This window comes from Dasypus novemcinctus, chromosome 4 (assembly GCF_030445035.2).
Source record: "Dasypus novemcinctus isolate mDasNov1 chromosome 4, mDasNov1.1.hap2, whole genome shotgun sequence".
Lineage (NCBI taxonomy): Eukaryota > Metazoa > Chordata > Mammalia > Cingulata > Dasypodidae > Dasypus > Dasypus novemcinctus.
In genome coordinates, this window is record NC_080676.1 from 60,594,424 (window position 1) to 60,610,448 (window position 16,025).

Consider the following 16,025-nt stretch of genomic DNA (forward strand, 5'->3'; position numbering starts at 1 on the left):
TGAAAAGGAAATAAAACTGTAATCCTTGAACATAACCAAAGTTATGCCATATCCATAAAGCAGGACCGCATGTGACCATAATTTTAGTTACAATGACCTGGCAGGCACTTCAAGGTCCTACAAAAAAGGAACTTGAAAAAAACCCAAAAAACAAAACCCTCAATTCCTAGTCCATAGCCAGGCTCAAAAATAACTATCCCTGGAGCAATGGAGTCATGAGTCTGGGAAGGGAAAAGGGTTAAGAGGGAAAAGAACTTGAGCCAGGTCTCTTTGATTAACCACTCACAGACAATTCAGTATCTATTAAGTGTGGGGAGAAATGAGCTTCTGCTTCTTCCTCACACATGGAGAAAGCTCTAGGTAAAAGTAGCCTCAAACAGCTGGCAAAGTCTAGGGGACACATTATCACAGAGCTGGCACCCTCTATTCCTGACTAGGGCAAGATACAGCTCCTTTCTCCATTCTGAGGCTGGGACTCTATTACCTTTATCAAGGTAAAGTTATGGTCATGGCCGATGGGGTTAACTACCAGGGCAGATGGCCCCTCTTTGGAAATGGTGTTTATGTGTGATGAATCTGGACTCAGATGGGATCTCCCTTCATAAGACTTTCATGCCAATGTGCTGGAGGTGCAGTTAATGTTGGGGTTTAAGATATATTTAGGGGATTTGAATCTCTGGACTGACAATGTGATAGCCAGATCCTGAGCCTCAACAGACTCCAGCACCTACAATCTGATTTATTGGACTTACCACACTCAGCTAAGATGGAGGTGAAGAAGGACAACCACCACACCATGGAGCCTAGAGTGATTACAACTGAAAATGGGAGGATTGCATCCAGCATCCAGGTGGAATCTGAGCCTCCTCTTGACATAAAGGTGCAATGGACACAACCAATCCAGTGTCCACATAGAAGAGGTGGCATTGGATTGGGAAAAGTGGACATAATGGACAAAGGGTATGGGGAAAGGCAGGAAGAGATGAGAGGTGGAGGCGTCTTCGGGACATGGAGCTGCCCTGGATGGTGCTTCAGAGGTAATCACCGGACATTGTAAATCCTCACAGGGCCTACATGATGGAATAGAGGAGAGTATGGGCCATGATGTGAACCAATGTATATGAGGTGCAGAGGTGCCCAAAGATGTACTTACCAAATCCAATGGATGTGTCATGATGATGGGAACGAGTGTTGTTGGGGGGGGGAGAGGGGGGGGTGGGGGGGTGGGGTTGAATGGGACCTCACATATATATTTTTAATGTAATATTATTACAAAGTCAATAAAAAAAAAAAAATTAAAAAAAAAAAAAAAAAAAAGTTGTGGTACAATCAACAAACAAACATCCGGGTATGAAAGCCCTGGGGTTCTACTTATGTGTCAAAGGTGGCATGAAAGCCCTGGTTCAGTGACATATCACAGGTCAGATGCTGGTTTGTAAACCCAGAATTCAATGAAATTCAAACATGAAACCAAAATAAATTTAAAAGGAAAAAACCCAAATCCACTTACATTTTTGCTTCTTCTCTTGTTGCATATGTAACATTGACAACAGCAGTTTCTGTGTCTGTGTTGACTAGGGAAGAAGAAAAAAAACTACAGTGTCATGGAAAAAAATGAGCTGCCCTCTCTGGCTCAATGTAAAGACTAGAGACTAATGCACACAAAAAATCATCCCTCTAACTCTATAGTTGTTTGCATCTCAATCTTTATTCATATACATTCATAGCTTTTACGTTTGTAATCAATCGTACATACAACTCAGTTGTATTTTCACTTATTTTATAAATACCTTTGCATGTGCATATATGTATATATACATTTTCTTTCTATTTTTCATTCTTAATACCTACATAAAATTTCACTGAGTAAATATGCTATGATTTACCTAAGCATTTTGCAATTGTTAACAAATGGGTCTGTTCCCAGTATTTTGCTATTACAAATAGTATTAGTATTGGTAAAAAAACCTTTGTTACAAACATCATTTCTTTTTGTTTTCTTTTCAATTACTTTACACTAACATCACAGAAGAAAAAAAACTTGGTAAAAGAACATGATACTTGTAATGCCTATTTTCTGATTGCTCTCCTAGAAGTTTATATGATTTTATTGTATTACTATCAGTGTATGAATTTTAATTTCTATGATTTGCATGTATTTTTCCCCATTTCTTTTCTGTGCACTTATTTTAAAATAATTGGACATTTATCCAATTATATATATATATTAGCAAGCAATTTTATATATCTTATTAGTAATATGTTTTAATTTTAATTTCTTCATTTATTTACAAGTTTGAACCATTACTATTTTTGTTTCCCTTTGAATTCCTTGGCCATTTGTGTGAATTAAACCTGGTAACTGTGACAATAAAAAAAGGAAAACTGACAATTTCAACTCACTTGGCTAAGGGAAAGAAGACATAAACTCTAAGATGGGCTAATAAGGGATCACTCTTGTGACTTAGCTTATCTTGGTTCATAACTGCTTGCTTCTTCTAAAGTCAGAAGTTAAAAATAACGAAAACAGACAAGGTAAAACTTCCTTAATTCAAGCCAGTAAACTTAAACCAAAAATATTTGTTTTCCCCAAAGAAGCAAAAGTGACTAAATCACATCCTCCCTTTAAAACATTTAAGCTGTTGGGAGACTTGGAGTTAATGACAACATAAAGTTAAGAGTTAACTCAAGAAAAACACGGTAAAGTTGCTTTTCAAACTAACAATAAAGCTCTATAATGTAGGGACTTTTCAACTTTGGATCCATGCTTGCACTTCAGAAATTCTATGAGCCCCCTAAATTACTCAAATTTGTGGATTTGTGAATTGTTCTGGTACGATGGTTTATAATTTCCATAAGATTCTCAAAGGCATCTGGGACCTCAAAAAGGTTAAAAACCACTGTTTAAAAATGCTATTTGTCCAATAACTTCAAAGCAGCTCCAGCCTTTAGGGAAAAAGAGTGTGTAATTCTCAGGAAGGAACTGCCACTGAGATCTATGTGTAATAAACGGCTGAGCCAGTCCTGGACCTTGCCCTGGAGTGTTTGTATTGCTCTCTAATTCACACTTACCCCAGAGAAGTCCTCACAGTGCAAATCAGGGGAACTGTAGCTCATAAAAGTCCTCTCTGAGTGCTGATACATAGAATGCTACAGAGGTTTCATGTTTGCTGCTTTCTAATGCTATAGATGAGACTGTAGCTGCCCAGAGAGGGCTGGATTTGAACCTCCTGAATAAAGCTATCCACTAGGATTCTCAGATTCTTAGATTTTGTTCTTACTTCTTAGTCATATTCTCTGTTCTTCAAAGATGTTTATCTTCAAGAAATCAGACAGTTCTTTGTTTCTGGAATGAGCTGAGCTCCATTCAAATAATTTATTTCATTTGAAAGCTCTTTTATAAAGTATAAAGCCTCCTAAAACACTACTGTAGGTGTTTTTCCTGCTGAGTCAGGAATCACCCATGCAACTGGATAAAACAAAAGCCCAACAATTCTATTCTGTAGTTGTGAGGCAGCTGGAAACTGAGTGGTCTCCAGGGCAGAGGTGCCCTAGGAGCTGTAAACTGCCTCAGAAGCCTGGAATATTTCTTCCTTGCGTAGAATTGTCCTGCATTTATAACATGGTCTTAGTTAGTAACTTTTACAGGTTCATGTCTGTAAGGCAGTCTTGCCTATGACATCCAGTCCTTATTAGAATGTCTTCTTTTCCATGTTGAGGGAAATAACAAGAACTGAGAAATATAATCTTGTAAATCATGTCTTCTTTCTGAGCTCTTTCCCTTCACCTTTGGGCATGGGCAGGCAGCAGCATGAAATTGAATAATAATATTTTTAATATTCATGGAGTGGAGAACATCTGAATAATTACTGCTTTAAAACTATTACATTAATTATACTGGCAGTTAGAACAGATTGCATATACGAAAATGGGTTCTTTGTGATTTTTCCCAAGTGAGCCTTAACAATTGCCTAAGATTACATATCACTTCATAATCTACAAAAATACTTCATACAGGTTCTCCTTGGGCATTACAACTATTCAGTTGCAAGAGCAAGGGTAGAAATTATTTTCCCTTCATTTTACCTATGTGAAAACTAGTCAGTGAGGTTAAGTGAGGTTGAAATCTCCTTTTCTGGGTCTCTTTAAAAAGATACATAAATTATCAGCTTCAGGTACCTTTTCACTTTCTTTTTTTTTAAATCACAGCACTTCAATCTTTAGAGGAGGATAAGAGTCAGGGCAGCAGGAAGAAAATAAGTATTCTCTGGGCATTTGTAGCACTGTTCCTATTGACAGTGATTCTCAAACATGAGTGAATACAAGAATCACTTCGGAGTGCTGATTTTAATGCAGATTCATGAGTCTTTCCCTCAGGAGTCTTCCTCAGTAGGTCTACAGTAAACCCTAGGAATCTGCATTTTAAGAAGCTGGACAGGGGATTCTACTATAGGGATCCTACTCCTTGGGAAACACTCGGTCTAAGACAATAGGGATCAGTTTTCTTAATCAGGAAGAGGACGTAGCAATAGTGTAAATCCAACTACTCCCACACCAATTAACAGTATTTGTCCAGTGCTTGAGCAGGTTACATAGAATAATAAAAACAGTCTAAAAGTCGTATTTTGTGAAAAAGTTAATTAGAGATATGGATGGATAAAGTTTCTCACATTAGATATGCATACACATACTTTAGGAAGATTGTTTCAAAGGAATTTTTACTATTTCTCCTTGGAGTTAACCTAGCCTATAAGGAATAAGGGGTAATACCCTCTCAAAATTCAAATGGCTAATCTCATCACTTATTACCTTGTTCCACATTCTCCACTGTCCCATACTGAGCCAAGAGTCCATCCAATACCTGGAAAAGAAAGCTTTTTATGTCAGAATGGTACGGCAAGATCTTGCTCATAAAAAATGATGCAATGATATCCCCCAGCATATGAATTAAAACAAAACAAGGATGGTTACAGGAATAAGGCAATAAATTGACATTTCAGGTCTTCTATAAAAATAGCAAGAACTGAATAAATATATGAGGAGTTTCTGCTTATTGGTTTTCAAGTAATGCATTCACTAAGTTACACCTTGTCTGGTTTGATATTTTGAGAAAATATCTTAGAGGGGGTTAGACAGACTGTCCCTGCTGCCTGAGGCACAGCAGAATATCAGAGTCTTAGTAACTGTTATCACATTCATCATGATAGATGGAAGCCACCTACTGTTCTTGAAAGGAGAGTAGAATAAAGTAGAAGGCTCACTTCTTAGATGATTTGACCATTCTTACCTCAATTTTCCACCACGAATCTCCTTATTTTATAAAGCAACAAGAATGTGTGTGTGTGTGTGTGTGTTTTAAAGTAATGAAAAGTAATGAATAGGTTAGACAAAATATCCTATTTCCTTGAAGGCTATCTTGTTTTCCTTTGGGTTAGGCAATTAAGTATGGGGCAGTTGGCTTTTAAATAATGTAATAAGGCTGTTCCCACAGTTTATCTTATTTTACTTTAATGTAGCAATCATATTTTTTTTACAACTTTGAAAATATATCTTAACTGTTTCTCATAGCAACTAATCCACAACAAATGAAAAATCTGCTCAAACTAACAAAGAACTTTATTTTTGTTGGCCTTCCATTGGTGGAGTTTAAAAATCATAATTTGGAAAGGTAAAAATGTTTCACAAAATGAGATGTGAACATTACAAACCAGGTATGCATTATTTCACAGCTTGTTGGTACTTGAGAAGATAGACCATGAGCAATCAAAGTGCACATCCTGTACACAATGTAAGGGACAAGGAGGATCCCAAATATATGACAAGTCAACTTATACTAGGATACTGAAAAAGGAAGAGATAGAGGGCCCAGAGGCTTTGTGAAAGAGTCTGAGAACCTGTAATTCCTAAATATGACAGGGAACTAAAAGAGAAAACATATTGTTAACCTATCAAAAGGTAAAATGAGGAAAGCAGAGCAGGAAGACAATAAATATAGAGGAGACACCAACTTACCTCCCATTGCAGGTGAGGAGGGATGTTTCGAATTTGAATTTTCCTGCTCCTGTAAAGACAAAACCACAGACTATAACGCTTTCTCCAGGACAGAAACTTTAGCAAATTGTAAACCGAGCTGAAGACAATAATTGGAGCTCACTGTCTCACTGTGATAATCAAGGCTTCAACAAGAAATTCTTACTGTGAAGCATGAGCATCATGATTTTAAGGTTTCCAATTACACTGAGAAACAATAAAGAACACAATCCTAGAAGTCCTCAACAAACTAAAGAAACAACAGTTTAAATGAAATCTGCCTTTTCAATTTCTTACCAAAGTAGTGAGAATTTAAATTGCCAAAAGATTCTAAAAATAGAATTATCCCTTTCCTCCTCAAAATATATGGTCTTGCAATCAGCCTAGCCCAAAGGGTACCTAGGCTCAAACATGACAGGTGAAATCTCACATACACAGTGGGTGTAAACAAGATCAGATTTAGCTTGTTCCTTATCTGACAACGCAAAACTTCATTTTAAAAAAGGTTATTTTTATTTCTGAATAGATATCACAATTCAAAAATAAAATACAATAAAAAGCTATAAAATAAAAATATACTCTTTTTTTAATCATTGAAGAGTTAAAAAAATGTGCCCCAGTTTTGAGAAGTCATAAACACTTTGAGCAAGGGCAATGTAATTAAAAATATATGTACAGGGAGTGGATGCGCTCAAGCAGTTGAGCATCTGCCTCCCACATGAGTTTGGTTCTCAGTGCCTCCTAAAGAAGACAAATGGACAATGAGCAGATATTGAACAAAAACAATAAGCAGAGAGTGAGCAAAAAACCTGAGAAGACAACAAGCAAAAGCAATGAGCAGATGAGCAAAAATAAACGAGAAAAAATAAGCAATGAGCAAAAAAACCCCCGAGCAGATAAGCAAAAACAATGAGCAAGACAATAATAAAGACAATGAGTAAAAAAATGAGCAGATAACAAGCAAAAAATAGATACAAAGGGAAGAGGACTTGGCTCAATGGATAGAATGTTTGCCTACCACATGGGAGGTCCATGGTTCAAACTCAGGACCTCTTTGACCCGTGTGGAGCTGGCCCACATGCAGTGCTGATGCACGCAAGGAGTGCCGTGCCACGCAGAGGTGTCCCCCACATAGGGGAGCCCCACGTGCAAGGAGTACGCCCAGTAAGGAAAGCCGCCCAGCACAAAAGGAAGTCCAGCCTGCCCAGGAGTGGCACCCCACACATGGAGAGCTGATGCAGCAAGATGACGCAACAACAGCAACAACAAAAAAGAGACACAGATTCCCAGTGCTGCTGACAAGAATACAAGCGGACACAGATGAGCACACAGCAAACGGACACAGAGGGCAGACAACTGGGGTGGGGAGGAGGGGGGGAGGGGGGGAGGAGAGAGAAATAAAAAATAAATCTCTTTAAAAAAATATGTATATATATATATATATCTGTTCAGCTTCTCGAAGACAATTAAAGAAGACATTTGCTTGTATGTAGGTCCTGTTTATGAGTTAAAATAATCTTTTGTGCTATTTAATATTCAGATATACTGCAAAAGTTATATTTTATTTAAATAACTTGTTACAAAGTAGATTTTATACACTTGATAGACTGAAAATTAAAACGGCTTTTTCCACAAAACTGACAAATTGCTTATTCTTAGCTCTTTCACAATAAAGTAACATTAAATCACTTAAAAAATTAAAAGACAATTTAATATTAGCATATATAATAAAATTATGAAAAATAATATTACAAACAAAGGCACAAAACCCCAGTGAAAATGAAACTAGAATGAAACTTGCTGAAGAATATTAAAAATTATTTTCAGAAGGTTTAATTTATATTCACACTGCACTTGGCCCATGTTGAACACCATAAAACAGATACTAGAGTGACTAGAAATTTTATTTTTTTTCCCTAAAATAAGGCAGCCTGTGAAACATGAAATAAATAAGACAGTTCTGTAAGTCTTATAGGGGTCCAGTTCAGCACAGTGGCACTTTTCCATTCTTCTTCATATTTTATAAAGTACTTTAATTAGCCTCCACTCTAGAAAAATTTTCTTGCTATCTAATGGACTCAGAATCAATGTCTCCCTTTTAAATTTTCCAATCTGTCCACTAGACAAAACACTGGGAACCCATTTCTTCTTTTTGGATTTCCTGTCATCTTGCCCTTTCCTCTTCTTTTTCTTGAAAATATCTGTGTCTTCGGCCATTCTCTTTTCTTCTTCCTTAGCTTCCTTTTTCTCTTTGATTTGCTCCTGCAAAACCTTGTAATTGACATAAGTCTTTTTGGGTGGCTTGGCACCCAGCATAATGGCACGTTTCTGTTCCAGGACACTTTCTTTTCCTGTTCCATAACCCGTGATCCTAAACCAGTGCACTTCCAAACAAGCCTTTTTGAAGTTGAATTCTTATATATTCACATCTTTTTCAAGGATACTGGCTTTGGTCCTTGTGGCCTCATCTTGATCTAGCCTTGGTTTTCTTTTTTTGATTTCTGTTGTGAAATTCTACCACTTCTATTTGCTCCCTGTTGTTCTTCAGGGGAGAGGGGGATTCTGCACCAGTGCCTTCTGCTTCTGAAGGGAAACCCATGGAGGTCACTGCAGGAGTGCAGTGAATCTCTTCTCTGTGTTCTTTAAAGAAGCTGGAAGCACTTTTCCTTTGTATTTGCCACCCAAAGGAGTGCTGATGCACAGTACCAGAACTCTGTTGGCTTTTATAAAGGGTATTTATTTGGGGTAGAAGCTTACAGTTACTAGGCCCTAAAGAGTCCAATTCAAGGTACCATAAGAGGTACTTTCTCACCCAACTGTTGCGACATGTTGATGCAAGATAGTGGGCGATGTCTTAGAGGGCTCAACCTTCCTCCTTCCTCTTAAGGCTCCATGGTCCATGTTCTTCCGATCTCAGCTGTGGTTGGTTTAAGGCTCATCACTTCCAGGGCTCATTTCTTTCCTGGCTCAGTTGCTCTTTTCTCTCCACAAGGTTAGCTGTAGACTATCAGGCTCATCTTTCTTCCCAGGGCTGTGGCTATGGAGCACTCTCTCTTCCTGTGCAACTGCTTCTATGTTCACTGTGTGTTTACTTCCCTGTCTTTGATTAAGCATCCATTTACATAGCCGAAAAATGGGGATGGGGGTGGGGGGGAGGGGAAACAGGACTCAAACTGAATTGCCTTAATGACATGATCAAATAAAAACCCTAATCTTCATTCAATAAAGTAAAAATGAAACCTCTGCATCTAATACAATCTAATATGCCCAGAGGAAGAGACCAGTTTACAAACACAATCCAATATCTATTTCTGGAATTCATAAATAATACCAAACTGACACAGCCTCTCCCAAGGGAACCAGGTGGAATAGGCGATTCCTCTACCAAGTCTGCTGTGGTCTCCAAACTCTCTTCTTATTTTCTTTTTGCTTTCTAATCCTTTTCTGCTCTGTTTCATCTCTACCTCTCCAAAGTCTTCTCCTGTACCTAGGCTATTACTTTTTTTTGTATGTTTTGTAATCTTTTGTTGAAATCTGGACATTTTGATATTTTAAGGTGTTATCACTGGAATTTAGATACTGAGATGTCATTCCTTGTTTGAATCCAGCATGACAGAGCTTTCCTTGAATGCCAAGAGCTAATAAAAAGAAGGATGAAGGCGGCAGACTTGGCCCAGTGATTAGGGTGCCCATCTACTACATGGGAGATCCGTGGTTCAAACCCCAGGCCTCCTTGACCCGTGTGCAGCTGGCCCATGTGCAGTGCTGATGTGCACAAGGAGTGCCCTGCCATGCAGGGGTGTCCCTGCGTAGGGGAGCCCCACGTGCAAGGAGTGCGCTCCGTAAGGAGAGCCGCCCAGCACGAAAGAAATTGCAGCCTGCCCAGGAATGGCGCTGCACACACAGAGAGCTGACACAAAAGATAATGCAACAAAAAGAAACACAGATTCTCGTGCCGCTGACAACAGAAGCGGACAAAGAAGACGATGCAGCAAAACAGATACAGAGAACAGACAACCAGGGTGGGAAGGGGAGAGAAATAAATAAATAAATCTTAAAAAAAAAAAAAAGAAGGATGAAGATGAGGAGCAGGAGGAGGAAAAAAAGAAGTCACTTTTTCCAGTCTTTGCATATTATCCTATGCCAGTACTCTCCTCCAGGGCTGATCTATACAAAGAGTTTAGAGAATAGCTCCAGTCCAAAAATTGGGGCCTCTCTGGGCCTTTCTGCATTTGTGTCTTGTCTTGTTTATGAATGGCTGGCCCTAGGAATTCCGCTGTTTATATGGGTAAACATGTCTCCTCTTCCTTAGGAAACAGTTTCTTCATGGTTCTACAGCCAGAAATCCCTTGCCCCAGGCAGCACAACCTGACTGCTCTTCCACAGTATTCTGTAGGAGAGTTATGTGAGCCAACTTTTATGTTCTGGAAAGGTGAGTCTCTCATGCCACCACCAGGTAGATCAGGCCACATACATGTTCCCAATTTATGTACAAGGATTATTTTGTACTCTCTGGAACCGGGACCAAGGATTGGCAGTAGTATGTGTGCTGGCCTTGTGCTGAGCTGGTGAGGGGTGTGAGGGGGATGGTCAGGCCATGAAATTATCCTATGCTTTTAAGTAGCCTTTGTCTTGATTTGGTACCCACCCTGTTACTGCATTTATTTAACTATTTTCTGGAGCTTTGAGAAAGATGTTTCGGCCAGTTCTTGATGGTTTTTCAAAGCTTCCTTGGGGGAACAGAGTGGTAAAGTGTCTTACTCTGCCATCTTTTTTTTTTTTTTAATCTCCCTTTAGAAATTTATTTATTTATTTATTTCCCCCCATTCCCAGTTGTCTGTTCTCTGTGTCCATTTGCTGTGTGTTCTTCTGTGACCGCTTCTATCCTTATCAGTGGCACCAGGAATCTGTGTCTCTTTTTGTTGTGTCATCTTGCTGTGTCAGCTCTCCATGTGTGCAGCACCATTCTTGGGCAGGCTGCACTTTCTTTCGCACTGGGCGGCTCTCCTTACGGGAGCACTCCTTGCGCGTGGGGCTCCCCTACGTGGGGGATACCCCTGCGTGGCAGGACACTCCTTGCGTGCATCAGCACTGCACATGGGCCAGCTCCACATGGGTCAAGGAGGCCCGGGGTTTGAACCGCGGACCTCCCATGTGGTAGGTGGATGCCCTATCCATTGGGCCAAGTCCGCTTCCCTTATTCTGCAATCTTGATCTGGCCCTCATTCTTTTTTTAATGCTACAGGGATGTATCATAGTATGTTTAGTCCTCTATTGATGGATACTTGGGTCTTTTCCTGTCTTTTTATTCAATGGCTTTCACCAAGACATCCTACGTGTCGGATAGCATTGAGTACTTTAGATTGTTTCTTTTTTTTTCCTTAAGCATTATAATTAAGACAGGAAAAAAAGAATAAAATTTTAAGGATAAGAATTTATTTCCTATATTTCGAGAACATGTCAGTTCTTGGAAAGAAAACACAAATCAGCATTTAAATGTTATAGGCCATTTTAATGGAAGAGCTTGACACTGAAATCCCATGGGTACCCATTGGGGAGGGGTCATTGTCAGAGAAGGGATATGGTGGACATACTGTCCGCATTCTTTTTATTTCCTTCTGGTGTCAGACATACTAGGAAGTGGCTATTGTTTCTCCAGGATGTTAATCTGGGCAAGAGCCCCAGAGAGAAACGTTAATTGAATGAAAGAGAGAAAAGGAGACAGGAGGAGAGAAGTACACAGATAGAGGACACAGGGAAACAAACAGGGAAATAAATGAGGAGCTCCCATTTTTTCCACATCCTTTTCAATGAATGCAAGGGAGGCCACTCCTTGGTTCTGAATCCCACACACGCTGTTGTCTTAAATGAATTTCAAAAAGTGAGAATGTATTCATGCTTTACTAGGGCCACTCCAATGACTATACAAGCTATTCCTGTTGAACCTCTTATCTTATAACAGGATGGGAAGGAGGAAAAGGATGGAAAACTAAATTTTCTACTTCCAAGCTATGAAGACACTTTTCCCTCCCTTCCTCCCTCTCTCCCTCCTCTCTTTCTTTCTTTCTTTTTAAAATGAGGCCAGTAAAAAGAATTTATTGAGAAGTGAGAGAAAAGAGATAGTACATACCCCAGACATGGGAGCAGACATGCTACAGGGCGAGACATGCAATGTGGGGCCCTGGGGTAGGTCTTTTTAAGGCCTTCCCCCCACACTTTGGCATATGAAGGTAGGATCTCAGCTATTTCCTGTCTTTATTGGTTGCCTTTCTATTTTTACCTGTTAGCTTTCAGGGAACCAATGAGGCAGCCTTTCTGTTTGGAATTACGTGAGACTTCTTTTGGGACAAGAGTTTCAAATGGGACCTTGTGGCCAGGATCTTTGGTGGGCTTTTAGGCTGTAATGGTTGCAGCTTTGTTCTCAAGCAGCTGAAAGGTGCTTCTCTGACACAGCCTTTGGCAAGAGATAAAACTACTGACACCATCCCATATAGTGGCGACATGGGACGCTCTATAGAAGATGTCAGCAGGCCTTTATAGAAAAAGCATAAGAATTTCCAAGAAAAATCAATATCTTAAAAGAAGCAGGTTTTTCGTTATTTCCAAGTCTAAACATTGGTTTCAACTACTAATCAATAATTTACAGGTAGAAATCCTAATGGAAAAAACACATATGAACACAGTCTTGAACAAAACACTGTTTGGAATAGTCAAAGACTGAAAACAATCTAAATATCCACCAATAGAAAGATGAATAGATAAATTATAATATGGCTATATTATATTGTACAGAAGGTAAAAAGAATGAAGTAGACATATAAACACTGCCATAGAAAATTTGCAAGGCATGCTGCTATAAGAAAAGAGTTAACTTCAGATTAAGATGATCTTGTTTTTTTAAGAGCAAAAAACAAAATTATATGCTACTAAATGCATGCATATGTAAATGCATAGAAAAAGATAGCTACACACTTGGTGGTAGGTAAAACACTTTTTATTCTAGCTACTTCTGTCTTGTTTGATTTTTAAAAAATGAGAATATGGCTATACCTTACTTACTTTCAAACATCAATTAAAACTACTACCAAGGCTGCTTTAATGAAAATACAAGATTTACTTTTTAAAAATATATACTGAAAGACTTCTGGCTGACAAGAATGGCAGTGTCAGATTCCCTCAAAGAACCCTTGAAAAACTAGCAAAAACTGGCAGAGACATCCTTAAAACTCTAGAAAACAGTTAGAGGTTTGCAGTAACTGGGTGAGTGAAAAATCAAGAAAAGGTAGCTTTAAAATCGTACAAGATGGCGGTGGACTTGGCCCAGTGGTTAGGGCGTCCATCTACCACATGGGAGGTCTGCGGTTCAAACTCCGGGCCTCCTTGACCTGTGTGGAGCTGGCCCATGCGCAGTGCTGATGTGCGCAAGGAGTGCCATGCCACAGCAGGGGTGTCCCCCGCGTAGGGGAGCCCCACGCACAAGGAGTGCGCCCCGTAAGGAGAGCCGCCCAGCGCGAAAGAAAATGCAGCCTGCCCAGGAATGGTGCCACACACACGGAGAGCTGACACAACAAGATGACTCAACAAAAAGAAACACAGATTCTCGTGCCGCTACCAACAACAGAAGCGGACAAAGAGATGCAGCAAATAGACACAGAGAACAGACAACCAGGGTGGGGGGGAAGGGGAGAGAAATCAATCAATCAATCAATCAATCATTTAAAAAAATGATAGAAGAAGCTCATTGCACCCTTGCTGGATCCTCCACACCCTTTTTGCTGTGCTTTCATTGTGTGTCCCTGACCCTATTCCAGAGGGAGAAGAGTAACCCCTATGTACAAACTGGGGTGCCTTTGTGTCAGTGCCAGTCTATCAGTTGACAGCCTGAAAGCCTGAAGCAAGGATTTTCATATCTGGCTCACCCTCCCGGAATTTGCCTTGTAGTCAGAAGCAGTTGCAGACTACTAAAGCAGTGTTAGAAACAAGAAAGTTAAAGAGACCTGGGGATTACTTTACTAGGGAGTAGAGGGATCATCTGGATTCCTAGCAAGGGCAAGAACCCCAGGCCAAGACACAGAATCAGGAAAGACAGAGAGGACTCTCTTTTACATTCATTTCAAGCTTATGTTCTTGAGAGGAGAGCTAAGTTCTGAAGGAGACCACCAGCCAACACAAAGCCAATTTTCAAAGACTGTGAAAGGCATTTTTGCAATGGTTTATTTTTGATAGCTCCTGGCACTCAGGGAAATCTATGTCATATTACTACCTGTACATAAACTTATTAAAGATCAGATAACCTGGGACTAAATACAGTTTTAACACATTAAAATATTAAAATAAACTGTTTATAACAAATGATTATAAGACAAAGAAAGAGAAAATGATGGACCATCCAAAGGAACAAGATAAAAATTCAGAAAGCATAAAAAAAAGAACAATTTTTAGACATAATGGACAAAGATTTTTAAAAATGACCCTCAATATCCTCAAGGAGAAAAAGGAAAACATGGAGAAAGAACTACAAAATACAAATAAAACAATGAGTGAACAACATGACTCTAGACAAATACAGAAATTTTAAAAAGGAACCAAACCAGAATACTAGAGCTGAAGATAACTGAAATGAAAATGCCAAAGAAAAGAATTCTGAAAGCTGCAAGAAAAAAGCAACATAGTATGTACAATGGAACCCCAATAAAATTAACTGCAGATTTCTCATTAGAAACCATGCAAGAAGTCAATGGGAAGTAATAATGAAAAAAATTGCAAACCAAAAATTCTATATCCAGCAAGACTGTCTTTCAAAAATGAGGGAAAATTTAAGACATTCCCAGTTAAATAAAAGCTGAGGGAGTTCACCACCACTAGATATGCCCTGCAAGAAATGCTAAAGAAAGTCCTTCAGAGAGAAGGAAAAAGGACACCAGACAGTGGGTTAAAGCTGCAAAAAGAAATAAATATCTCCAGTAAAGGTAAACCACATGGGTAATAAAAAAAAAGGGATTAAATTCTCCAGTCAAAGGCAGAGATAGGAAGAATGGATAAAAAGGCCATTATTTACTGATAAAGATGTCAATTAAATAAGTCCTAATAATAATAAATATGCATCTAACAACAGATCCCCAAAACATATGAAATATTGACAGATTTGACGGCAGAAATACGTGATTGGTTCTACATTAATACTAAGAGATTTCAATACACCAATAAGAAAATAAAAGACATGCATGACAGTATAAACCAACTAGACAGAGCAGGCATATATGGAACATTTAATCCAAAAGCAACAGCATACACATTGTTCTCTAGTGCACATGGGTCATTCTCTAGGATAGATCATATCTTAGATAAAAAAATAAGTCTCAATAAATTAAAAAAATATTGAAATCATACAATGTATATTCTCCAACCACAGTGGAATGTAGCTAGAAGTCAATAACAGAGGGAAACTGGAAAATTCACAAATATGTGGAAATGAAACAATGCACTCTTACACAAACAATGGGTCAAAAATGAAATCACGATAGAAATTAGGAATTATCTTGATGCAAATAAAAATGAAAATAAAACATACCAAAACGTATGGTATGCAGCAAAGGCAGTGCTGAGCAGGAAATGTATAGCTCTAAATGTTTACATAAAAAAGGAAACAAACTAAACCCAAAGGGAGCAGAAGGAATAAAATAAATATGCGAGTGGAGACAAATGAAAAGAAGGCTAAGATAATAGACTTAACAAAACTAAGAGTTAGTTCTTTTGAAAGGATCGATAAAACCAACAAATCTTAGATATACTGACAAAGAAAAAAAGAGTGAGGATACAAAAAAAAAAAATAAAATCAGAAATGAAAGGGAAAACATTACTACCAACACCACAGAAATAAGGATTATTAAGTTGATGCCACGAACAACTGTATGCCAATAAATTGGAAAACTTAGTTGAAATGGACAAATTCCATGAAATACACAAACTACCTATTACTGACTGAAGAGGAAATA

The 16,025-nt window shown here is 38.7% G+C and overlaps 1 protein-coding gene and 1 pseudogene across 6 annotated transcripts in view; both read right to left on the reverse strand.

The window, feature by feature from the left end:
- The window catches only part of IGF2BP2 (insulin like growth factor 2 mRNA binding protein 2), a 210,174-nt gene that overhangs the window by 35,418 nt on the left and 158,731 nt on the right, over positions 1-16,025 (reverse strand). For all 6 annotated transcript variants that reach the window (XM_071214667.1, XM_058295495.2, XM_071214666.1 and 3 more), the window contains exons 3-5: positions 6,013-6,061; positions 4,810-4,861; positions 1,511-1,574 (exon numbers count right to left, since the gene is read on the reverse strand). In XM_071214667.1, the coding sequence (XP_071070768.1) occupies positions 1,511-1,574; positions 4,810-4,861; positions 6,013-6,061 (165 nt within the window). The remainder of the gene's footprint in view (positions 1-1,510; positions 1,575-4,809; positions 4,862-6,012; positions 6,062-16,025) is intronic.
- Positions 7,894-8,858, reverse strand: LOC139438774 (uncharacterized protein C1orf131-like; annotated as a pseudogene).